We start from the raw sequence: 25,113 nt of genomic DNA on the forward strand, positions 1-25,113 counted from the left end.
CTCAATTACTATATTGAACCCTTAATTGAACTAATAATTTATTAAATCAAAGCCTTTTCATTATTTTTAACAGTAGGGGTTTTAAGTTGTATAAGGAATGTATTATCTTATTAAGGAACAAACTTTTTATCAGTTACACAATTTAAAGTGTCAAATGTAATCAAATTACTTCAATTAAGGGTTCAATTAAGTAAATGACAGCTCGGTTGGAACAAAAACCAGCAGGGTAGGTGGTACTCCAGGACAGGTTTGAGAACCACTGTTGTAGATAATGCACACTATGAGATATAGCTTTGTACTCGTGTGTCTGATTCAAATGCCTTTGAGTTAGGGCATCTGTCTGGCCCCCATAATCCCCTGCGTACTTTATGACAAGACAGCTATTTAAAGTTGTCCCCTAATTGAAATAAATGGCTACATTTATACTGTTAATGACACAGTGAGAGGGTGTATTGCAATAGTAACCTTTAACGAGAGAACAGAACTATATCTTCTGTTTTCATTTTCCATAAAGTGTCTGATAATATTGATCTATGGTATAATATATGGCTTTCATGAAGTGATTTGATTATTTAACCTGATGCGAACGTTTAGACCTGGTCGTCTAGTGTCGTTTTAAGAGCTACTTACAAATTGCCTATTGGGAGCCCTAATTATACTGCATTGTATTGCCGTCACATAGAAATCAGTTTCTTTCATTTTCGGGGCAACTTTAAGAACAGGTCCTGTCTCAAAGTATAGGGCTTTATGCAGTCAGATGAAAACACTACTTAGAAGTCGTCAGCACCTACACTGTCCGTTGAAATTAGTTTGATCATAGGTGTGGTTCAAAGCCTGGGCCAGTGGGTGATCCGGTCTTCCATCTTTCTGAAGAGATGAGGTCCTCACTGCAGAAATAAGTCTGTTTACTTGCTCTGCCCTTCAGTTGCTACTTCAGCTGTGGCTTTGCTCTGAAGTCTGCTGGGGCCTTTGGTTGTGAGATGCGGCTATTTAAGTGCGCAAGCTCTTGTTGCCGTTCGGAAAATGGTGGAGTGTGTAATCCAGTGGTCATGAACAAAACCAACCAATTGTTTGCTGTTTGCTCTCTTGCCCTCTGTGAGCATGCCGTTCCTCTCCTCTCTTTGAAATGCAGTTTCTTTACATTTAATTATTTTATTTAATTAGTTGGATTCCTTTGATACAGAGACCCACATTGATTCAACCCAGGGAGAATATGTGGTTTATTTATTTTTTACATTGGATATATAAGCCACCCATTGTAGCTCTCCTGGTTTAGGTGATGTAAATATAATTGATATTTTCATTTACAAGTGAAGAGACATCAGTCACTTTTAATGACCTTGAAAGAATAACCTCAGAAAGCGATACCGCTGTTGTTTTTCTAGATTCTGCAATCCGAGGCACAGTTCAGAGACAAACTCTGTTGACTGTAGAAGTCAGACAGCGCTTGGGGGAACAGTAAAAAAAAAAAAGCAATAGTAATAAATGTGCCAGTATGCCAGACATCCGCACCAACAAGTTCATAATATGCATGTAACAGCAGCAGACACACCTAGCCCCTGCATTGGGGTCAATAATTACACAGGGCTCATGAGGAGTTTATCTTTACCAGAAGTGAGATCATTATTTATCATCAGTGAGGATTCGTGACTCTACGGAATCTGGAACAGCAGAGCCGTAACAGATGATCAAGGGCTGAGAACGTTGCTGGATGTGTTGCGCAAGAAATGGCAAAAAGTGCGCTCCCCCGTTTGTCCTGTTGGCAAAGAAAACAAAACAGCTTGACAGAGATTGGAACCAAACTGAGGGCAGTATGATGTCAGATGGCGTGTTCCTCATGCTCATAAACATCAATAACGTTCACTGGGCCAAACTGCAGTTTTCACGATATCCTAGTTTGGACAGGCCATCTTGTTTTATACCATTTAACCCCTTAGGGACCCCTATTGTTGTCGGGAGTTGTCGACAAAGAAGAAGATATGCCCATTGGTTGAGATAAAACACAACCACATAATATACAAAGAGTAGTTCAGTAGCCAATTGTGTTATCTCTGAGGTGTTTAGAGGCCAATTTCTGACTAAGAACTTGGATCTGAAAGTCAGTAGCTAAGCCTTAAAGTGCTGGATAATTGTGGAGTCAAACAGAAGTCAACCTGTCAACCATGTGGCGTATCAGATCTCCATGGGACCCTCCTTTGTTGTTTCTCCTGGGAACGAGCTGAGGTTTGTTTTTGTTTCCAGATTAGGCAGAACTCTCTTCTGAGGGCGGCACGGCCGAGTCCTCCCGTCGAGCGGCGGCCTTTGTTTTTCCTTTAATGAATCCGTTGTTTTTCTCCCTGGCTGGACTTCTATCTCACGGGCGATGGCACTTCCCAGTGATTCTCCCCAAAGGAATGCGCCGTGGCTTCCGTCGGAGAAGCAGCTGCTTCCCACATGAAGAGCACTGGCTGCCCCCAGCTTGGCAGTCCCACATGATCCTCTGGCAGCGTGGCTGAACTGTGCGTGTCTGCCCTCTCGGGGGAATCTGCCAGTGTCTAGTGTTGCCGGCCTCTGCTCTGTGTTGGCTCTTTTAATACTCTACCTTTTGTGGAGTCAACTACGAGAAACACACTTTGTTTGTATTAAAGTGAAATATGTTCATACAGCAGCATCCTTGCATATTAAAAAGCTACAGTCAACATAGTTGTGACATCACCCCAGGCTAGGCACTTTCTGTGTGTCTTGGACCCTGGTGAGTGTTTATGTGTTCTGGGTCCTCCTGCCTTTGATTCCCAAACTGTTGGGTCTTCAAAAACCTCCCTCGCCCAGCCTGGAGTCATAAGTCCGTCCTGCGTGAATGCCCGGCACGCTGGAACTCATTACAGTCCAGCTGGGGGAAGTGACTCAGGGAATCGGGCGGTTTTCATGGTCCCTGGCAGACAAAGGGAGCGAGGCAGTGTACTGGTCACCTATCACAGAGGAAGGAACCCCTTCTGTGTAAAAGTCGGGTCAGTGAGGAGGCACGGTAATTTCTATTTATGTCCGCCTGCAACTGTGTTATTTGCCACTCACAACAACAACCATTGTTTATTGTGCAAAACGGTAATTACAGGGACGAGAGGGAAAACACAAATTAAACAGAAAAACACACGCAGGCCAGCATACATAACCGCAGAACGTGTCCCAGCTCCTTCCTCCAAGTGAGGCGCTAAAAATGTCTCTCCTCGTGTCATGTTTCTCGGTGGCCAGGTGCTCTTTTTTCACTGGCCTAATGGGGCTCTATAACAAACAAACGAAAACATGTTTGATGTTTTACTTCATTAGTTTCAGCTTGCATAAATGCAAAATACCGATGTGATGAGAACTGTATTACTTACCTTTGTTTGTTGCACAAGTCTGACACTGCTGACACTTTTCCCTGCATTCATGTAGGAAACGCATCATCCCGAGTAATAACTAGGCAAGCTGTAGACAAATATGTAATTGACATGTCTGTAAATTACCCTATTTTTATGTTGGCTTTATCATATTCTTGGCCAGCTAACAGTACAGACATTTCTCCTTGAAACACTCCAGTTGAAAGGTTGGAATGAGGGATCACAATTTGTTTAGTTTGTCAGTTTAATAGACATACACTTATACATACACTTCTCAGTAAGGGCACATGTGTAATCATTGACTGTATCATGGCCAAGTTATTTAAACTTCGAATGTGCAGTTCTCAGCGAAAAGACAAAGTGTACAGACTGTGGACGTTCCCGAGAGTGAATAAAGGGCGCACAGAAAATGTAAACAAAGAGCATTACTCTTCAGGATTCGTCCGTTCAATACCTGATCTTTTGAGAGTTTTATCTTTTAGAGAGTTAACTGGAGAAAATGGTGGTGCTTCAATCTTATTTGTTTTTACCTGGAGATCTATACTTCATCCGAGCATTATCCCACCTTTAAGAGCCTCCTGCAGAAAGTAAAGGGCCTGAAATCCTTGCCTTGTGACTTGAGAATAGAATCCATCAAATAGATTGCGGACTTCCACCTTGCAATTTATTTCTTCCTTGTACTGTAGTCAGCAAACAGTCTCTCCGTGAGACCTATAATTTTTCGCCTTGATACGCACATTCTAGCGGTTTGATTTCGTTTTGTTTCTCTCTCCCCGTTAATTACGGCCGCTCTCTTGGATTTAGGTTTGGTAACGGGGCTTTGTCGTACCCTGCCTTCCAGACCTTCGCTGTCGTTCATTATGAGGTTAGTCGTAGGTTTTGTGGGAAGACGTGGTCGTGATGCCTTGGAAACTGCCTGTTTGTTTACAGAAATATATAAATATCCCTTTCAGAGTGCCGGATGCGTTCTTGCTTTTTTGGCTGCCTTTTCTGTGTTGTCAGAGGAAAAGAAAGGGTCACCTTGAACCCACGCAAGCCTAGTATGGTAAGATCCTGGGATAGAAGGCTTGGATTTGACACTCATGGAAAAAAAAACTGCTTCTTGTTCATGTTGGTGTAGATGGTCGAGTGGGCAGAAGTTTGCGTACTTTGAAAATAATGGTAGAAATGGCAGACAACATACAAAACCAGGGCAAATGAAAATGAAAAGCAGTGGAAAATGTTGTGCTTGCTAGGGAACCAAGGCCGAGACAAGACTTTGACACATCTGCCAATAGCAAATTAAAAACACTATACTTAATGGTGGGTTTGCACTGTAGAGAAAAGAAGAATCCCGTGTCAAACACAAAATCATCAAGCACTGGAATTGTAATTAGCATTATGTGGACGGGTCAAAGTTTTGATTTGTTTTAGATCTAAGTCAAAGTTAGCCCTAATGACTCCAGTTCCCCCTCCCAGAGGACCCCCTGATTTGCAAAGAGTGGACAATGAGAAATGGATTATCTTCTCAATAGTGATGCGTTTAATAAATGCCGGCTGGCAGTTTACAACAAAGGATAACAGAGAGCAGCTCCCTGTGCTTGAGCTTATCTCGGGTGAGACACAGTAACAAGGTCTCTGGCTTTTTATACAGATCACCAAGATCATATACAGCTCTGGAAAAGATTAAGAGACCACTCCAAGTTCAGAAATCAATGTTAAGTGGTCTCTTGATTTTTTCCAGAGCTGTATATTTATATGCGGAATGTATGTTTTGTATGTAAAGCACACTGTAGGAATTTGAATCAGAGAATAAGCATTAATTATTACGACACATTCCCTTAGCGTGTCACACGTTTCAAATGTTTTTTAAATACCATCTGAAGAGCTTTTTTGTTTTACTAACAATATCATATATTTGTCATTGTTAAAGTCACTAACCAGTGCTTTTGGGGTGAGTGCTATTCCGCAGGCGGCATCCCCGGTGTAATTTCTCATTCATCACAGTGGATCGACTTGATTTATCTCTGGGTCGGCCGTTTAAGTTTTTTTTTTACCCTTTCAGGATTTACTCATCTTCAGAGGTCCCTCCCTGAAATGTGATAAGACAATACTGAGCTCTTTGATGAAGTCCCTGCTAGTCCCAAATGTGTCCTGGCCAAGATCTGGGATCTGGGATGCTCCACTGCGCAGTTTATACGCCCGAGGGCCAGAGATGAGGAACTGTTTTTCCTCGTTTTTCAGCTTTTTTTTCGAACAAAATAAAAGCGCACAAGTTTTGCCAAATTTAAATTCAGCTTTTGAGATGATAACTGTGGATGTGTCTTTGTGAATGATTTCCTATAAACAGGATGAAATAAATATGGGCTGTGTTGTGCCGTGTTGTGCTGTGTGTGGTTTTCCTGGAGGAGATGTGTGTGGAGGCAGTGCTGACGTGCTCGGGCAAACTTCACTCTTGACAGATTAAATATCTGCTTTTGTGTTCTGTCTTTAAACAGAGATATCTTCTTCCAATAGATGTTTCTGAGGATGTATACATGCACCGTGACTGTGCTTGCTATGTGTCAAAGTTTCCTTTTTAAAAGGGGACAAAGCAGATCGTCACATAATGCTCACCTTTGAAAAGTATAGTTTTTTAAGCTGACTTTGATATCTTCTTGCAAGGACAAGAAGTTTGCTGTATGCATTACCTTTCAAATTATCATCTTTTTATGTTTCTTTATGAATCACATCGTGTCAATCCTTGCATAAAATAATACTTTACTGGTGAGACAGACGGTGGAGTCTCTCTGTTATGCCCTGTGTTACATTAGCACAAGATGGAAATGATGAATTAATCTTGCCTGACATATTCTAAAACTGTGTGGTGCATTAGCTTAATTTGCAGGATCCTCACCCCTTCAAAGCATTGCTGTTAGCTTTCAGCAGGTGAAAAACAAATGGAAAAATTCCCTTAGATCTCAGTTAACATACTGTACTATATTTTCTAACATGGATTTACTGTAGTTTTACATAGATTTACAGTGGTTTATTCCAGGTTCAACATTCTCTATTTATTCATAACCCAGTGAAGCATAGATCAGTGTTTTCCCACCTTTTAAAGATTAAGGCATAGAGCAGTGAAGGCATTGTGAACCAATAGGAAGCTATATTAAAACTACAGCTATATCAGAAGTGCAATAATCTTATAGTAAATGTACCAGGGTAAAACTGCATAGGGGTTGGATAGCTTACGTGCTCAAATGAAATAACTTACATTACTTATAATAGAAATAACTTAAATGAAAGTTAAAGCTGCAAATTTAAAAAATAATACAATTGAAAAGAACTACAAGTCAGTGAGCATTCCCGTCATGTGAAACATCAGAACTGCATTACAGCGCACTGACAACACAAACCCCGATACATCCAGCTCTCGTGTATTATCAGCTTGTCTGGAAAGCTCCCTGTAGGCCGAGAGTGCTGGCTGACAGGAGTAAATCTCCGACTGCCTCTGTCTGCGAGATGACGAGGTGTGGGCGGCTGTTCAAGAGCTGCTCCCCGAGAGAAGGCTGCCTCGGTGATCTCTGTCAGCGCCGAGCTGCGTCAGACACCATCCCCTCAGCCCGGCCATCCGCCCGCCTGGTGATATTCCCTCTTCGTGAAATCGATAGTCCCCATTGATCGTCGCTCGTGTGAGGAGCCGGTGGAAGGCAACAGACGGATGCTGTCCGGCCAACAGACTAAAGGACAACAACAACAAAGAGAAAACAATTAGAGTAACACAGTTCTCATTAATAATCTTGCAGGCTCACAGGATCCTGTTTCATAAGCCAATGAACCTCAGCGTTGACGTCTAGCCCCTTCAAACCCGTGCAGCCCAATCCCGGTCACAGTAATCTACATTGTGGCCTGGACCAGCGCTTTGGTGGGAGCCAGGATTGCCTGGGAATTTATATTTGCACCTTGAGTAATCCAATGACAAAGAGAACGAAGTACAACCTGCAAGAGAGTCTTTTCCTAATTTCCTTCTGCTTTGTCATCCTGTCATGGCTGGGCATACAGCCTTCCCGTGGCGCATCATTAGTGTAGTGGGTGTCCCGCCTTGATGCAGGCAAAGACCTCTAGTACACCTGCAATGACCCGGTGGTGAGGGGCCAGCGAGTGGCTTTCTCTTCCTCTGCAAGGCCCTGTGGGGATGATTAAGCGATTCCTGCCATGCCCCTGATAGCGAGGCAATTCAGACGAGAGTTACCTTTGAAATTCATGGTCTAAATACCCCGGCTAATTAACAGGCGAGAATAAAGGGAATAATGTATGGCTTACCTACAGCACAGTTAGAAAAGTGTGACTTGGAGGATTATCCTGGCGTTAATAATTGAAATGTCAGCGAAAACTTCAAGAGGTCTCTTCAGCCGGGCCTCTCTTCTGTCAGCTGTGTCTTATTAAATGTACATTAAGGGGATCTCGGACACTTTTTTTTTTATAGGACGTGTTAATTTTATGTATGTGAGGGAAGGGGTTGGTGGGTGGATTTGGTCAGGCACATTAGAAATCTATTGACATCTCAGTGTGTTTGTTTTTTGTTTTAAAGCGCCATAATGGAAGCTGTGGCCTTAATGACCGAATACCAATTTCCTGTAAACTCCTTCAGTCGTCTCTGCTTGCTCTACTTTGCAATTTGCTGTTGCTTTCTCTGAATGAGCTCGCCTCATTTTACGTTGGGTGCACAGGAATAAAAAGGCACAGGAATAAAGGAACAATGCGCCAAAAACAGCTGACATGAGCAGGGCAGTCGACGGGAAACTGGAGTCATTTCCACACCTATGTTACCTGGCATCTCCCCCGCAATCGTACACGCTGCATTGGTGAACGCAGTCAGACGTGCCCCTGTCTGTGCTTCTGTTTTGACCTCTCTGTCTTTGAATGTACTGTGTGTGGCTGATTGGTTAACGATGAATATGAATGGGGGTTATTTGTAGAGAATTTAAGTAGATTCTTTCTAACTCAGTACAGGATAGTAGAGTGTCAGATTCCTCTTCTATTTTATGTCTGTAAATAGTCAGGTAGGTCTGTAGTTACATATTGTCATAGAACCAGAACTACAGAATATTCTAAGAATGTTCTAAGAATAAGAACTAAACTAGAAAGAATGAATGAAGTGGACAGAGAAACACACTTCCAGTCCAAGGTATAGATGTGTAGTCACTGAGTTGCAGAACTACCCTACATTAAGAAGTTAAAAAAAGGATCTTAGTAGGCAGGTCATGTAGGTCATAACAGTTTATTGGCTGCGATGCACAGAGTTGAATCATGGAGTGCAGTCTAATAGGCATTCGGGGGGTTTGAGACATAAATAGACAAAGCTGCCAGGCGTACACAAGGAAAATGGCGGCGAATGACTCACTGACTGCTGCTTTTCTGAGGCTGGGATGATGTAACTGGACTGGAGTTGCATTAACTGGTGATAACATGGCTCTCTCACAAACATGTTGGCATGTATCTTCCAGTGGGTCTGGCTGGGGAGAAAAACAAAGAAGAAAACTCAAACAGGTTGTAAAAGTTAACTGATTTGTAGTGTCCACAAACAGAAAACAAAAACATGGACGAGAGAACACAAGAGGAAATGAACAGGAAGTGCCTTTAAGACTTAAAACAGGACGTACTTCTTTACACAGAGGGCCGTGGGAGTCTGGAACAAGTAACGCACATCCAGACACCCCTGGGATTTCCAAACAAACAGCTGTCTGAAACCCTTGGATCAATTAGTTATCAGCATGTGACCAAACGAGCTAGATGCGCCGAAGGAGCCTCCACTCTTTTGTGTCCTTCTTGCGTTTGGGGGGTGGTGGGGTTTAATTGTGGTGGCTGTGCTTTTGTCAAGGCTTGCCTTATCTGGAGGCCTTGTGTAACCCAAACACAAATCAGCTGCTTTTCCTCACACACACACGAAGAGACGCACTCACCTTTTTCGTCTATAATTAGGTCGACTGAAAACTGATATTAGCTGGAGTGGCGCAGTTGTTAACTCTTACCCACCCCATCTGAAACCTCACACACAGCAGAGCAAGCAGCTGCTTGACTGAAACAGTTCGCTGCACTGACGGGACGCAGGAAATGACTCTCCTTGCTTACTGAACACTGTGTTGTAGGCTAGCGGGCTCAGAGGCCCGTTTCTAACAGGCTTCTGAACACAGGTGAAAGAGCTGCGAAATGAAATGAAATCAAAAGGGTTTAAAGTGTCTTAGTTCGGTGTGTAAGTATTTATAAAGAATAAGTAAGAACAAAGCCTAATGCAAATTTACCATGGTAACTGTGCCATAAGATGTTTTCACTTCTAACATGCTTTTCACATCCCTTCATTGTGCTTTACTTCATTGTGATGTATGTGTAAGTGGTAATACCATGATAGGCCATGATTAGAAGTATTTTTAAGGCATATTTGCTATGGTATACCCTGGTTTATTCAGTGAAGACATGCTAAAACCTCAGGAAAGCATTGTGCAATTATGGTACAACCACAGTAAAACCATGTTAAAAGTACAACAAATGTACCAGGGTAAACTTAGGGTAGTTTTTAGTGTAAGTTCAAAGGGACCCTCTGAATTTTAAAGCAAGGAGACAGATCTGAAATATTTGCAGGCTTTTGCACGTTTGATGGAATTCAGTTTACAGCAGAGGGATGGATATAAATCACATCAAATATCTCACCTCAGTCATTTGCAGATGTGGCCCAAACAAATACAGATAAATATTTCTCCAATGGGCTCAGGTCCCTCAGGATGGGAACAAATTCCCTTATTAATAAAGCCCATGTGTTCTGTTAATGGCATGTGAGTGCTGGGAAGGCGATATAGTTTGGATAACCAGTAAACTTCAGAAACAATTGCTAAAGAGGATCTCTTAATTATTGCTGATACCTAAAACCCTTCCTGATACTAGACAGATTTCCTTGGGTTGTTTGTGCAATCATCTTTTTTATAATCAAAACCTGACTTTCGAAAGCAAATAAACTCTCGGCTTGCTATCAGATTCCCTTTAGGAATTGGTGATCAGGAGAAATCCATTAAAACAAAACTGCAAAACAATATTAAACAAAGCAATAAAAGCGATATAATCCAACCGCTGGATGTTATAATATTGCATCTGAATTGCTAACTGAATATTTAAGCGATATTCATGTGGCCAGATCTGAGCCGTGACTCACAGTGCGGAGGGCTGTGGTGAATACAGAGTGGTGTGTTAAAACACTTCCAGAGGCAGAAACTTTGTGTGTCTTTCAATATGATATTTCTTTATGAGACACAGCCCGGTTTTACACAGCGTCCTACCTCTGTGTCTCTCCTTGTTTCCAAGTGAAAGTGAAATATAAACGTCATATACTTGACCTTCCCGTGTAAGAGCTTCCAGTCACTGAATGGAAAAGCGCAGAACAGATGCTAAATTACCCCAAGGAGTTGCACTGTAAGAGACACTTTGAGTCCAGGAGCTGTGATGTCCTGATGTGGGACAGGTAGACCCCCCCCAATACCACCACCTCTGCTTCTCCTTTTCCTCTTGCGTGCCACAGTAATTAAACCCCGGGGGATCCGAAGCACTAATTATCTCCTCCAGTCTGCTGTGAGAAATCCCTGGGAGCGGGAAAGCCTCCGCTCTCCTCTGCTCGGCTCCCGTAGCCCCGCCCACTGCCGTGACAATCCCACCAGAGACTGAGGCATCATGGTCCTTGATATTGCGATCGATGCTAGGTCTGTGCTTTTTGCATTGCGGTCACCTCTGCAGTCTCTGCTCCTCTGCTCTGTGCTCCCGCTGCTGGTTTCAATGCAGCTCGGCTGGGGAAAGGACTGGAGGAGCAGTGATTAACAGCCTGTACCTGAACATATCGATCCGGGCTGCTGTCTCCAGGCTGTCAGTAGGGCTGCAGCTAAGATTATCAGAATTGTGCTTATCTTCTGCTTAGTTTGAGTATTTTTAAACATGTTTTGGCATGTGGTAGAAAGCCTCCTATGTTGAGCCACAGAGAGGGCAAGGCTTTAATAAATACCGTAACCGTGTCTCGTGTGATGGACAGGTGGAAGCAGAGGTCAACGGTGAAAAGAAAAGTACTTTATTGTTTACAGTGTCTTGAGTGGAATGAAAACAAACTAACAAAGTCAAGCATAAACCTGGGTGTTCATGGAGGCCACAAACAAAACAAAGGAGCCATGTTCTGCATTGCGTCACAGTCGAAAAACTGTAGGCGGGCCAAGTCCGTCAACACTACATGAAGACTTGTGGTGCTATACTTTCCAGGAAGAAGCCACAGACACTAATGAAACTAAATCAGGTTCCACGAACTGACAGTTAATCACGTCTATCAGCTGACCGTGGCCAGAACAGTGCTCTGCTGTAATCAGGCCAAAGGGTGGATCAACTGCGAGACTTCAAAGGCAGCATGTTTGTGTTTGCTCTGCAGTTATCATTGGAACATGAGCAATGTTGTGTATCTGGTCAAAATATTTTATTCATAGTGAGTTCAAATAACCACGTCGTGTTCTGAATCCAGCTTTGTGTCTTGTTGTGAAGATAATTTACGGATCTGGAACAATTGCAAGTACGTCTCATTAATGGAATGCATCAAAAATAGATTACTTCTCAGGGGTAATGCAGTTATTTTGAACAGGATTGTGTAGTGTGTTGTTGTGAAGATTTCCATGAAAGGCTGTCATCAAATCAATTAGCCCTATGTAGCCAACAGTAGGGCTTCTCAAACCTGTATCTGGCCGTCCCCTGTGTCTTGTGTGAACTATATTTTTATAAAGACACAATTATACAAAAAAACAACCTGTTTTCTCCCAGTTACTCACATTCCACTCACCTGCTTTTAATATCGATTCTCTTAAATGGATGTAGTTCTGATAAGTAGCATCTGAGTTAACACTAATGTCTAACCCCATCTCTATAAGGATGGAAAATATCTTAATAGAAGGGCCAATCAAGCAAATACTTCAATTAAAGCGTTATTAAAGAGTTCAGTAAGCCTAATCAATTGAGAGCTCAGTTGGAACGAGAACCAGGAGCCAAACGGGTCCCCCAGGCCCAGGAGTGAAGCCCCCTGTTTGTAGACAACAGGAAAATTGAATAGAAACAAAGGTGAGCCGGACCTCTGCTACTCCATCACAGTGAATTGAATCCTGGGTGCATTTCCTCTGTCTGTTTTGGTCGTAATTGGTTTCCTCATGTCAACGTAAATGATTAATGAAGAAGGCAAGACAGTTCTCACTGAAATGGGTGGGCATGTTTTCACTGCAAATTGTAATAATGAGCTATCAGAGCTAACGGTCAATGATTTTTCGTTTCATTACCCTAATAACCGCCCCCTCCCCAAAATAAAAGGAATGCAAGATGCTCAGGACATGATCTCATTACTTCGATGTGCAGCCGGTACATGCCAGCTCAAACTGTTTGACTTTTTAATTCATCATTGATGTCTGTAAACTAGGCAGTCCAAACTTTATCGATCATCGCTGCTGCAAAGACAACACTTCAGCCTCGACTTGATTTTCAATGATTCACGGGGGCAGAAAACCCGTAGAAAGTCAATGGAGTCTGGTGTTCGCGTGGCTTTAAAAATCCAGCTAAAACACAATGCGAATACCTTTTCCTCACTCAGATCCTTAGGATGGAAGAGGTTTCGGGTAGATTTATGCATCTTGTATTACACAAGCATGTAAAGATGTTTACTTAAGAAAACAACTGCTGTAGCTAATTAAAATGTTACATTTAAATACATTAGCACTTCACATACACTGTGTTTGTTTGTTTGTTTGTTTGTTTGTACTCTTCTAATTGGAATGTGTATGTTTGTTATAGCATTCAATTAGAGGTGGTTTCTAATGAAAACATTAAAACGGCCTCTTTAAAGATGCTTTTGTATATGGATGCAGGCTGGACTTTTTAACATATGTCAATCACATCCATACAGACTGCAGGATCGAAGCCTCATGCCTATTCTCCTATATACCGAATATAAACATCGTGTTGCTGCACAGAACTTGAAAGTCTAGAACACACTTTTCCTGACTGGCATTTTCAAAGAGGACTGATATATGAGTTGAAATGCAGCTATTTTGATAAACAAACAAAATGTCTTTAGTAATCCTGAAACAGAGGACAGATATGTAGATCTGTAAGCTGAGCGGGGCTGAAGAGATTGCATTGCTTGTGAAGGGGAGTGTTGTAGGCCTGCAGTTTGCTCAGAGGCTTGTGTCTGGGAGGGGTCGGAATGCACTGAATTGGTGATTCCAGAATTTGCAAAATAACTGTATATGTGACATTTATAACATCCATCAGTATCAATCTAAAATCCAAGGGGGGGATAGCAGTCATATACAGTCATATACATATATGCCTGAAGAAGATGATTGAACCACTCCAGTTAAGTTGAACTAAAGCTTAATTAACTAATAACACACCAGCTACTGCTAATTACAAATCCCTAACTTTTACAACAGTTATAAAATGATCTTCTCATAATAAGATATACTTTATAACTGTGTACATCTACTGATGACTTGAACCCTTAAGGCCTTTCCAGATGACCGTGAATCAGCTGTTAGGAGATTTATGCTCCCCCCACATCGGAAGCTCCCTTCGGCATTGATCTAAAAACATGCACATGACCTTTACAACTGATTCATGGGAAAGAAAAGAAAAGACGGACAGTGTTTCGTTTCCAATTCCCTGAACGTAACAGGAACTGCTTTATAATGTAGCTCTCTTTAACACCCTCGAGTTTAACCCTCAGGGAGACAGAATCGTGGCCTGCTGACTTTGTCTCGATGCGAGAGCCACTGGAACGGCCCTTTTCATTTGTTCCCGCTGCCTGTTTACAGCGGTCTCAGCTGCACTGTCTGACATGACTTCACCCGCCGCTGTCATTTGCTCAACATCTGGAGCCATGCTGCTCGATAAAAGAGAGAGAGAAAAGGGTCGCTGGTGGAAAGCTGTGTCTCAGAAACTCTCTGAATTGATCCCACATGGCAAGCAGGGTTTTTTAATCTGCCAAGGTTTTTACGACACAGAAATGACTCAGCGGGGAGCAGAAGTGTAGTGTGTATACTGAGTTTACACCTCTCTCTCCCTCTCTTCCCCTGCTCTCTCAGTTACACCGGCCGGGTGGTGGGAAATGGCCTGCAGGCCCAGAAGCAGAACCCCGAGGTGAAAGTCAGAGGTCCGGACCCAGCTCTGAACCAGGTGAAGGAGATGCTGGAGCGCTTCAACCAGGTAAGAAAAGTGTCACAACCCAGTCTAGGACCAAATCACACAGGAGAATAACAAACCAATTGGTAAATCATCCCATAATCAGTATATCATTCTCCGCAGTGTCTTCTGGCTAATTTGTCTAATCTCCCTATTATATAGAGATATTGATTATTATTTAAGACACCCTTATCTAATAAAAAATCTCAAAAGCATTACATAATACAATCCAATACAATAAGTGCAAAATAAAATGTATGACTATGTTTGGTTATTTGCACTTATTGAATTTTAGAAGTGTATTTTAAATACTTCTCTCCAGGCTTACAAGACAAGTGCACTGTGAATCCAAATAATCTTTTAAGCTCTCCACTGTTAAAGACCTTGAAACACTGTAATAGATGTCTAAATGTGTAAATAACTAGGTGACTGAAAGCTCCAGTTGGAACAGAAAGCAGACGACACTACGACCCTCCAGGAACTGAGCTTGAGAGCCCTGCAATAGACAGAAGGATCATTGATTGTAAATAGTTTGAATCATTTAGTGCAGCATGTTCAATCCAAGTCCAGTCACACATAGTCCAGAAATCTTAGTAAGAGGCTTGTTGTATACATTGTAACACCACACTTTTGGGTTCTGGCAGTAAACCAATTGTCAAAATCTCCATGTAAGTATATGGAGTTGTTGTATTGTGTGTCCAGCAGGTGTGTGGCCATATTGCAGTTACACTCGGTTTGCCACCGAAAAAGATCACACAGGTACTTTCGGATGGTAGTAATTAACTTGTAATGGGACAAATCGGATGTCAGGGTGACTGGCAGTAAAAGTAACAGACCCCAGACCCTACCGTAGCGCTTTGCTGTTCCTCGCATAAACTGCAAGGCCACTACAAGCAAGAGAGTTGGCCGAGCTGGGGATGTGGGTGAACTGAAGAAGACTTTGTGAGAGATTGGACCAAAGGGCGTCAGGTGTCAGTGCAGAGGGGCTGTGCTGATTTGTGTGGCAGTGAATCAGCAGTCATATGTTTCCGTGTGAGTCCAGAGCACATCACAGGTTCCAGTGCAGTCACAGTGTGCTGTAACAATGGACGGGTATAATGTGTGCGCTCAGTGTGGTCTGAATCAACAGAAATGTTTTACAGACCATGTTAAAGTCCTGTGTTGTGTTCCTAAATTGCAATGAGAAATAGATTGATCAGCACTGGGCTTAATCTCATTCCCGTCAGGCAGGCACCATTCGACAGCGATATTGGAAACCACTCGCCTGTTGTCCCCATCTATATTAGCCCTTTTTTCGATACACCTCCAGCAAAGTGCTCTGCTGTACAAGGTGCATGCTGGGAGAACAAGCTTCTCACTTAAAATGTCAACTGGCGATGCAGGGAAAGCAAAACAAACACTGAATCCAAGGGGAAGATGGTTGAGAATTGCTCTGAGGGAACACAGTAATTTGTGACAGGTAATATGAATCTACCCTTTTTATATGAGACACAAACAAAAATTCTGAAGAGCATAAAACAAGTTTGTCCCCTAATCTTGTTCCCTATAGGCTGACTAGCTTTTCCTATTTACATTTTTCACAGAGCGTTCATTCTCAAGTGGCTCCATTTAAGGTAGAGAAATGGCAAAGTGGTCAAAATCCAGGGCTTTCCTCTCAGATGTGGATTGTGTAATGGAGTACAGACTCAGAACAATCTTCCTGTGAAGGCCAAGAGCTTTTCATTTTGCTTAAAACACTAAAACCAAAGCTTTCACCCACCTGGCAAGGGCAAATTAAAAGCACTGGACCTGATGGGGGGTTTGATTCAATGTCAAAGAAAAAGCTGCTTTCTGGCCTACATTTCCTGATGCATTAGAGCAGGAGGTTTGCACTAAGACAGAGTTAGCCATAATCAATCAAGTTAACCTCCCAGATTTTGGTTAAACTCTACAAAGTCTTAGAGATACTTAAATGAATTGATGGAAACTGAAACTCTGAACTCCAGCACGGTGCCATACAAATCTTACTTACTGTGTGTTGGAATTTTTTTCTTCATATATGTAACTGTCTGCTAATCATCAGATTCAATAACTATCCTCTATGTAGCTAACACCCCCCCCCACCCCCAACGCACACACACACACACACACACACACACAAACCATCGCTCACACCTCTCTTCAAATCAGGCAATCTTCTCTGTCTCCAAGGAGCAGGTTTGTACAAACAAGATTATCATTCAATAAAAGAAACCAAGCGCAACCCTCCATGCTAAACGGCTGCACATCGTTCAACCTGCCAGCGCGCCCACAGACCTTCAGCCTGGAGACATTTCACGGCTGGGAGGGCAAGCTCACTCACTGACACGGCAACCCCATCCACCCCCGTCCACCCCCGTCCACCACCACCAGCCACCGACACATGATGCTCCTGACAGTCCTGTCAGTGCTCACCAAGCAAGCCCCGCTCACTGGCCAAACAAGCGCTCCTGACAGGGGGAATCTGCTGTACAGGCAGCCTACTGACCCAGCACATGTCTCCTGCCTGTATTAATAGGAGTTTGTCAGCGTCTGATGTTTGTGTGTGTGTGAAAATCTGAAGCTTCCCGTGAAGTTGTTTTTGCCCTCCATCCCTCCCACACCTCCATCCAGCACTGAATATCAAGGCTTCTTTCTACCATGCTCGGTAGAAAGCATTTTTTTAATATGTTTTTATTTTCTCCCCTCAAGGGGCTTGAAAATGAAAAATAAAATGATAATTTAAATTAAACACTCAATTCAGTCCTAATGTTCACCAGCCCTGGGCTATTCTGAGGCGAGAAGAAGAGGCATGAGGAAGCGAACACCACTCGGGATTCCTGTGCCTGAAAAGAGGTTGTGACCACAGAAACTATGGGATTTGAACAGGGATTGGATGTGAGTTGAATGTGCTTCTGTGACGTGGTCTGCTTTTCCTTTCTTCCATAGTTTTCTCATATTCTGCAGTGTATTCAAAGTGGTCCTCTCTGCCTAGACTGTGTGTCCTTTACAACTCCAATACAATTCCCTTTCTTATAAAAGACTCCACAGAACAGAAAGCGCGGGAGCCGAAATGAGAAAATCCGACGAGCCTTTCTCATCCAAATCACCACCTTTATTAGCTATCAAGCATCAGGTGCACGGTGTGGCACTAATTACACGGCTCAAACACCACAATGTACATCACCAAAATACACACGTCATGGCCGCACGGGTTGGGCAGCAGCTGTCATCGGATGGCGTTATCATGAAGCGATCGCCACTTAAAGGTTCTTCATAAGTTTGACTCACATCTCAGTCATGACCTGCTGGGTCTAATTTGGCCACTGGAATCAGATGTTCCCTGCATGCCTTCCTCACTATCTCATCCCCCAGTTCTGCACTCCGGCTCCGAAACGCCAGTCGCATACGAATGATCCCTGGCCTGCTCCTTCTTAATGATGCGTGGCTTGTGTTTGATGTGGAAGAAAGGAAGACGGGGAATCTGATTGAGCATTTCTGCAGCCTGACGGAGCAGTGGCTTTGATTCGGGCTCCCCAGAAGGAGCCGATTAGCCGGAAATTGTCCTAGACCGAATCGGCGTTCCACTGGATACCGAACGGTAACAGACTTGGAAGTACAGAAACGTTTTAAGGTCGGTTGTGCAGATCGGGAGAATGAAGACAGACACTCTTGGCTTCCTTAAACTTTATAATATCTACATTCATTCCCAGACTGGATGTTTTTTGTATGCACTGTTTTCCGATGTTTCTGCAATGCTGCTTCCATCAGACAAAAAGCTTCTGCTTGATCAGGTAGGCCAGGTGGAAATCATCACGTTGTGGTGATTTGTAAAGATGCCTGACTCATACACTGTCCTGTCCCACACTTTGTTTTCTTAGTATAGGACTAAACACTAATCTAAAAAGTGAAGGAAGAATCGGGAAGACTTTGATGTCAGAATTAGTATCCCTGTCTTCTAATCTCCCAAATGGTCTCCATAATTAGTCTTGACATGTCTGCATTTTTGTGTAACAAGAAAAACATTTTTATTATTTGTATTGGTCTGGGTTTTGTTTTAAACTGAATGCACTGGTACGCTTGTTTCATCTCCAGCTTTGGGAGGCCCCTCTCAGAAGTTATTACAGCGGGATCATTAGCGTGGCAGATCTTCTGTGTATGCATCACAACCGAGCATCAATAGGCACATTGGAAAAAGACGAACGTGCAACAATTCAGCGATGAAAGCACAGAGAAATATGTGACACAAAATACTCCTTCACAATCGCACTTCTGAAACTAAAAGTGTTAAGCATGCGGCGCCTCACTCCCCTCGCTCACTTGCACTTTTGTTGTTGTGAGAGAACGGGTAGCAGTTAGATGCTTTCAAGGCTTTAAATCCATCATCTGTTTCCGTCGTGTCACAGAACTAAAATAAAACTCCCGTGACGGGTTGACTGATTGTGTAATCGCTTCATTCATGACACTACCTCCAGGCACTTATGCCAGCATGTATCGTCTGGAATCAGCCTTCGTTCCCAAAATATCCCAAAGCCTTGTCTTTCTTTTTTTAATCCTTCCCTTTACCTGCCTCCCTTTCTTCTTCTCTCCGGCGCTTTGAAGTTACCTGAGTGATGGATGGACTGTTGTCAGTCCTGAATGACACCCGGCAGAGCAGACGGGATGGGGGGGGTGCTGCTGCAGGGCTGTCGTCATGGAAACCGGCAAGACACGGCAATCTTGTTGACATTTACCGAAGGGTTTTCCTTTATTTGCTATCAGGTGTGAAATATTTAACAAAGCCTCTCCGAAGGTTTTGTGTTTGCCCGAGATAAGGAGCCGGCTTGCCTCGATCATTGTGTCAGACATTTTAGATCCCGCCCTGCTGCCCCCAATATGCCAGCTGTTTAGAAAATAAAAAGGAGGGGAGAAAGGGAAAAGTGAGCGGTTTAAATATCAGGTTGGGAGGCTTAGTGTTTAACGGCTGAAATAATAACCTTGAGACTCTTGACTCAGATCTGTGGGTGGGTGACTTTCAGGGTCTCTATTGTAGAGAGGTAAACAAACAATAGGACCTTAGGGGGGGATACTGGGCCGGATTGTGAGGGTCCAGTCAACTAGGATGTCAAAGGCAACTACGTCAGCAAATTGGGATGTATTAGAGTCCAGATACATTTAAAAATGGTAGCCTTGAACACCCCCTATCCATAGTGTTGTTGGATAACTGACTAAGTGTCCATTTACTTTGGAGGGCAAATAAGATTGAAAGTGTTTTGTTGAGACTCCGAGAATTGTAAATTCTGGAAGCAATGCTATTACTTCTATTAATTCCTTGAAGGAGTCCAACATGGGCCATTTTAGTGTCTGCTTTAAGAAACTGAGACTGTGATCGCTATTGTGCCAGCTATCTCAGTATCAGATGCTCAGGTTTGGGTGTTTGAAGGATACTCAACATGCACCTGTGTAGTGAGTGTGGTCCAAAGCAGGATTTTAAGCACTCTCTGAGGGCCTGCTTCCTCATGGAAATCAATGGGGCGGCAGCCCATATTTTACAACCCCCTGTCTTAACTCATGTCATTCAGCTGGGATCTTCACTCATCCGTTTCACCACTTTTCAAGGAAACTATAGACTTAAGACCCTTACATGAACATTCAAATGGGTCCCAGTTGTGCGCTCTACACAACCAGCCCACACAATGCTATAAAATATGAAGCGCAAGTAAACTGGAAATATTAAATCTGGGTGATGAATTGAGGCCATTGTTCCAGCTGTTTTTGGGTGGAGATGCACAGAAGATTTGTCTGTTCTATCGGGAGCATTCTTGATTGCTTGCTTTCAAACAGTCTGTTAATACTACAGAAAATCTGGTTTAGATCAAAGAATATGCACATTTATTTGCAATAAAAAGAAAAAAAAATGCATTCCTGGACCGCTTAGGCCAGGCAGAGACTTATCTGGACTTAACAATGCAATCCACTAATAAAGATCGGTGTTGAAGCTTGACCACAACCAGAAAAGAGTAACCATGTGTTTGTATTTGTATTATTTTAAGAGAGTGAATTTAAGTAAATTTATTTTTCTTTCCCAGTTGCATTACAGGGATTAATCTGCAGTGTTTGTACACATTGTCAATAACCTTAACCCCCCCTGGAAGCAGCGATAGATTTATAAAACTGACACTTATGATTTTTGCCTTTTTATACTATACAAAATCGATAGCTAACAAAGTACCAAACCTTTTTTAACGAGGAACCCAATCTTTTTTTAATAAAAGGTTTAGAGCACCCTAATCTGTTTTGCATTTGATGTCCATTTCTCTCCATTCCAAATGACTGATCTGTCATTAGAGGAGCTTAATTTTAAAAGATGATAATTGATTTCCAAGTAACGTGATTGGATTTCCCTGAGGAATGCGCCTTTCATTCCGAGAAGAACGGCCCAGCTGGCTCGCAGTCAGTCAAGATTGTTTTCTGAAAAATAAAGGAGCGCTGCGGAGGATTTGAAATGTATGGGATCTAGCAGTAAGCGGGTGGAGCAGCAGACTTTTTCCAGGCGAGGAAAATGAGATCGGAGGTCTTAGAAAGAAGTTCTACTTTCCCGTGTCTCTCCGAGAAGGAGCAGAGGGGTTTGGGTTGAAATATGGAATTAAACCAGTCTGGAAGCTACTGTTGCAGTGAGAGGTAGTGGTTAGAACTCTGGACTGATCGCCAGAGGGTCGTGGGTTGAAATCCTGATTGAGACACCCTTCAGTGATCGATCCAGTATAAAAACATAATAATAAGGAGTGTTTAGGAGTGTAAAATGCTTTGGAGTAAGATAAACAATACTACTAAAGAATTTCAGGCCTTCGAAGGTTGTCTTGCATCAATATCTCTTGCTTCAATAAAAGCTTCCCTCACTCTCCTGTCCCTAATTAATAGACTTGCAGCACTCTTGCCACCAGGAGAACTTGCAGGCTCGTAAAAATGTTACAGATGAAATCTTTTTATGTCTATTATATTTGACTGCTGCTCAATTAATCATCCTGATTGAACGGAGAACTGCAAAGTGCCCCCTCAGCAGAAAGCTCCCACTTCCATCTTTCTATGCATGTCTTTATTTAATTATTTCCGCAATCTCCCTTTCCCATTGAGAGATATCCACGCTTTATGAACCCATGTTGGTTGCAAACGTCAAGGAGATGTGTTGTTAAAATCACAAGTCTTTCTTAAGTGTTGGCAGACAGGCAGGGCGAGGCATGCGCTTTGAGGACGGGGCGATGATGTGAAAACTGCAATCAAATGTGAGAGTGAAAGACACCCAGAAGGCCATTGATGGCTGCCCTTTGTGACTTGTCTGCAGTATTTTACTTCAAAGGCAATTTTTATATTGTGCTCTGTAGGGATTCGGCCAAAAGCGTCGGAAGCCATGAGAGAAATTTATTGCACAGAAGCATCAATATTCCAGCCCATTATTTTATCCCAACCTCATGCTACAATGAGCAGAGGTTTACAGCATTGTCATTTAATGTAGAAAAGATTATTTATCAAAATAAATATAAAAATAAATCGGAAAACAGTTAATTACCACGCTGGGAACTGGGCCAATATCACTTACAACCATACAAGCTATCAGCCAAGCACATTTGTGTTTTTTTAAATTATTATTTTATTAATTCTTTGAAGAGCGACTATAAGGCAGAGAGTTATTTATTTATTTGCAGACGAAACAATTTTCCTAATGCTTTAAACATGGATCGTTACAACAATACGTTGCACGTTCCTTTCAAGCTGGAAATGTTGAATACATTAAAAATCACAACAACTTTTTTAATGAAAGTAACCTGACCAATACTGTAATGCTGTTATATTGTATGCATGTCATGAATTTGATATAGATGTGATGCATTTGCAACATATCCTCACAATGTAAAGTTAGATCCCAAATTTTGTATTGTTGTTATTTTTTCCTTAATTAAACACTTACATTGTGTGTTGAAACATATACAGGGATACACAAAATATGTAAGGTAACACTCAGGCACCTGCTTAACTGTAGGAGTGTAGCTGTCCAATGACAAGATGGGGAAGCCCTGGGATTTCTATGCCACCCAACCCAAGCAGCCAAGCAGTTCTCAGCCAATCGTGTGCCGCCTTGCAGGGAATTCCAGTCATATACTGTCTGCCCGACCTGGGTGGAAGTTTTTACCAGTTGAGGCACAATGGAGCCCCAGTCAAACTCATTGTCGAATACTATTTTGGTCCATAGAATAACTCAGACGGGACACAAAAGAGAACTGCGTGACTCGATATTGTTCACATCCAGTGAAAAGGGTGCTTTGTTCTGGTCACACTCATGAACAAACCTTGGAGACTGAAACCTGGTGTGTTGGGTTCGGCTGAAACTGGACTGACCATTTGCATGTGATCTTTACAGCCATTTGTGCATTTGTTTGTTTGTTTATTTGATTGAAATGCTTTTCCACTGAAAGAAAGAGTTCTGGCAGACTCAGGGTTAATTTGAGAGATTACCAGAAAGGAAAGAGAGGGAAAAAAAAAAACCTCAGCAGCGGACTTAGGAGTCGTCAGCCATCCATCAGTATTTAATCATTTAGTTGCAGAAATTAATTACCGTGCACTGCCCTGGGACATTTCTGAATGCGATACATTATTTAGAGAGTCTTGTATCCGATGTAACACGTTTTTCGTATTAAAAGTCCCAGATGATTTCTTGGGCATTTTACAACATTAATCTAAGGAAACGAAAGACAAAATTTAATTATGAACTGAACGGCGGGTCTTGGACGGCTTCCTGAGACCTGTAGCAGCTCCTCTCCCGTTTCAGAGAGCCCAGAAGATTAGATTTTCTCTCTTTTGAGTCGCTGGATGTACAGACACAGGCTTGGAGGCCTAGAACTGAGAGAACCAGACCATCAGTGCTTGAGTGTCTCGCCTTGTGTATTGAGATATATAGCAAAGACTTGAGATCCAGAGCGGCTTTTGGAAGATTATCCGCTTGGGCGTAGTGTGAGGCCCCTGGCTTGGGCCCTAATGGAGCCAAATTACTGATCTTGAACGTTGACACTAGCTTGTTGTACACTGAAGAGGGGAAATTTGTGTGGACTCCATTTGCAAGAGTAGGAACAAAATGCTGACTTCCACAGGTCAAGACTGCGTCAACAAGAGTGAGCTCAATATCTTCCCCCATTATTTTTAAGCCAGTAAAACGCTGAAAAGGAGAGGGTCTTCTTGGCTACTGCTTTAAAATCTCTCTCCCTGAGGATGATCTTTGAGTTTACACAAGCAATCTGGTGAATATAGATGATGTGATCTTCAGTAATTGCTGGAGTGGATGCGCCCGCAATGAGAATGCAGGGATGGGCGTTTTAAACATTCTCCGCCTTGACTCAACTTTTAAGCACAGCTGGTGAGATGAAAAAAGCTTCTTGTTTTATGGCCGAGCTCAGAGAGAATGGGAATGGGAGCGGAGATCCATGCTGTTGTAATAAAAGTAATGACTTAAGGATGTGTTCATGTTCGATTTGGCTCCTGATGGGTCGTTCTCATTATACTCCCAAGCTTGAGAAACGACGCCCTTTGTTCGCCGTTGGATCCGAACCTCTTAAAACTGGGCTCCGGTGGGCTTTTCAGAGCCCCAGAGAGCTGGGATCTCGTCACAAAATCATATTTTCATTTCTAATATAGAAAGAATGTGTTTTTCAAACCCTGCTGAGGGAGATTTAAAATTAATCAGAGCTCTCCTTCCCAGCCATGTTGTTTCAGTCTTTTCATCTCCCGTTCTGCTGAAACGTGCCGACGGGGCTGGACAAGAGTTAAGCAGGGATTGGTTTCTCTTGGCAACTCGGCTTTGCACTGAATAGGATCTATATTAGACCAAAGAGAAATTAATCGGCTGCATTCCAGCGACCCGTGTGTAGCTAATGCAGAATTTTAAATACAAAATAAATAATGCAAAAATAATAATTAAAACCAAGACAGATCTATGCATATTTTGGGACTTAGCCTAAAGTTAAAAGCTCTGAAGAAACCAAATGCCTGCTTTTGTATTTTTGGATACCAGTGTGATACCAATATAAAACCTGACGTTTTGTTTTTTGTTTTTTGTTTTTCCCCCTCTTTGGAAACAGTATCAGTGGGTTCACTTGTCTTAAAGTCCAATTGAAAGTGTCAGGGTAGCCATGGCAGCACAGCAATGCACATGTAAACACCGGGGCGACAGAAAAGTGTGGGAAAATGGCCACGTGAAAGTGTACTAAATTAACATAGACCCACGGGGGAATTAATGGCAAAATGGGACTGTTAGGGCAAAGAATTGGAAACTTAATGGACGATCTGTCAGCGGCTTTTGTGTGACTTCTAAGCCACAGTGATGCATCTGAAAACAATATTGGGGAAATGCTGGCAGTGTTGGGTTAGTGGCACCATGAGTTGTAGCATTAGCATATTACATTTTGTACAAACCCTTTGATGCAAAAGTATGAATATTGAAGTTACTGTTCTGGCACAATGTTTGTGTTAGTTTAGATGCTTTTGTCACATAACTATTTTAACATTAACATTTTAGACTCCTATTTGCATGTTT

At 42.5% G+C, this 25,113-nt stretch overlaps 1 protein-coding gene across 2 annotated transcripts in view; it reads left to right on the plus strand.

The window, feature by feature from the left end:
- The window catches only part of LOC136753555 (glypican-5), a 150,200-nt gene that overhangs the window by 74,994 nt on the left and 50,093 nt on the right, over positions 1-25,113 (plus strand). For both annotated transcript variants that reach the window (XM_066709777.1, XM_066709776.1), the window contains one exon: positions 14,459-14,579. In XM_066709777.1, coding sequence (XP_066565874.1) covers positions 14,459-14,579 — 121 coding nt within the window. The remainder of the gene's footprint in view (positions 1-14,458; positions 14,580-25,113) is intronic.

The sequence above is a fragment of the Amia ocellicauda genome, chromosome 7 (genome assembly GCF_036373705.1).
Source record: "Amia ocellicauda isolate fAmiCal2 chromosome 7, fAmiCal2.hap1, whole genome shotgun sequence".
Taxonomy (NCBI): domain Eukaryota; kingdom Metazoa; phylum Chordata; class Actinopteri; order Amiiformes; family Amiidae; genus Amia; species Amia ocellicauda.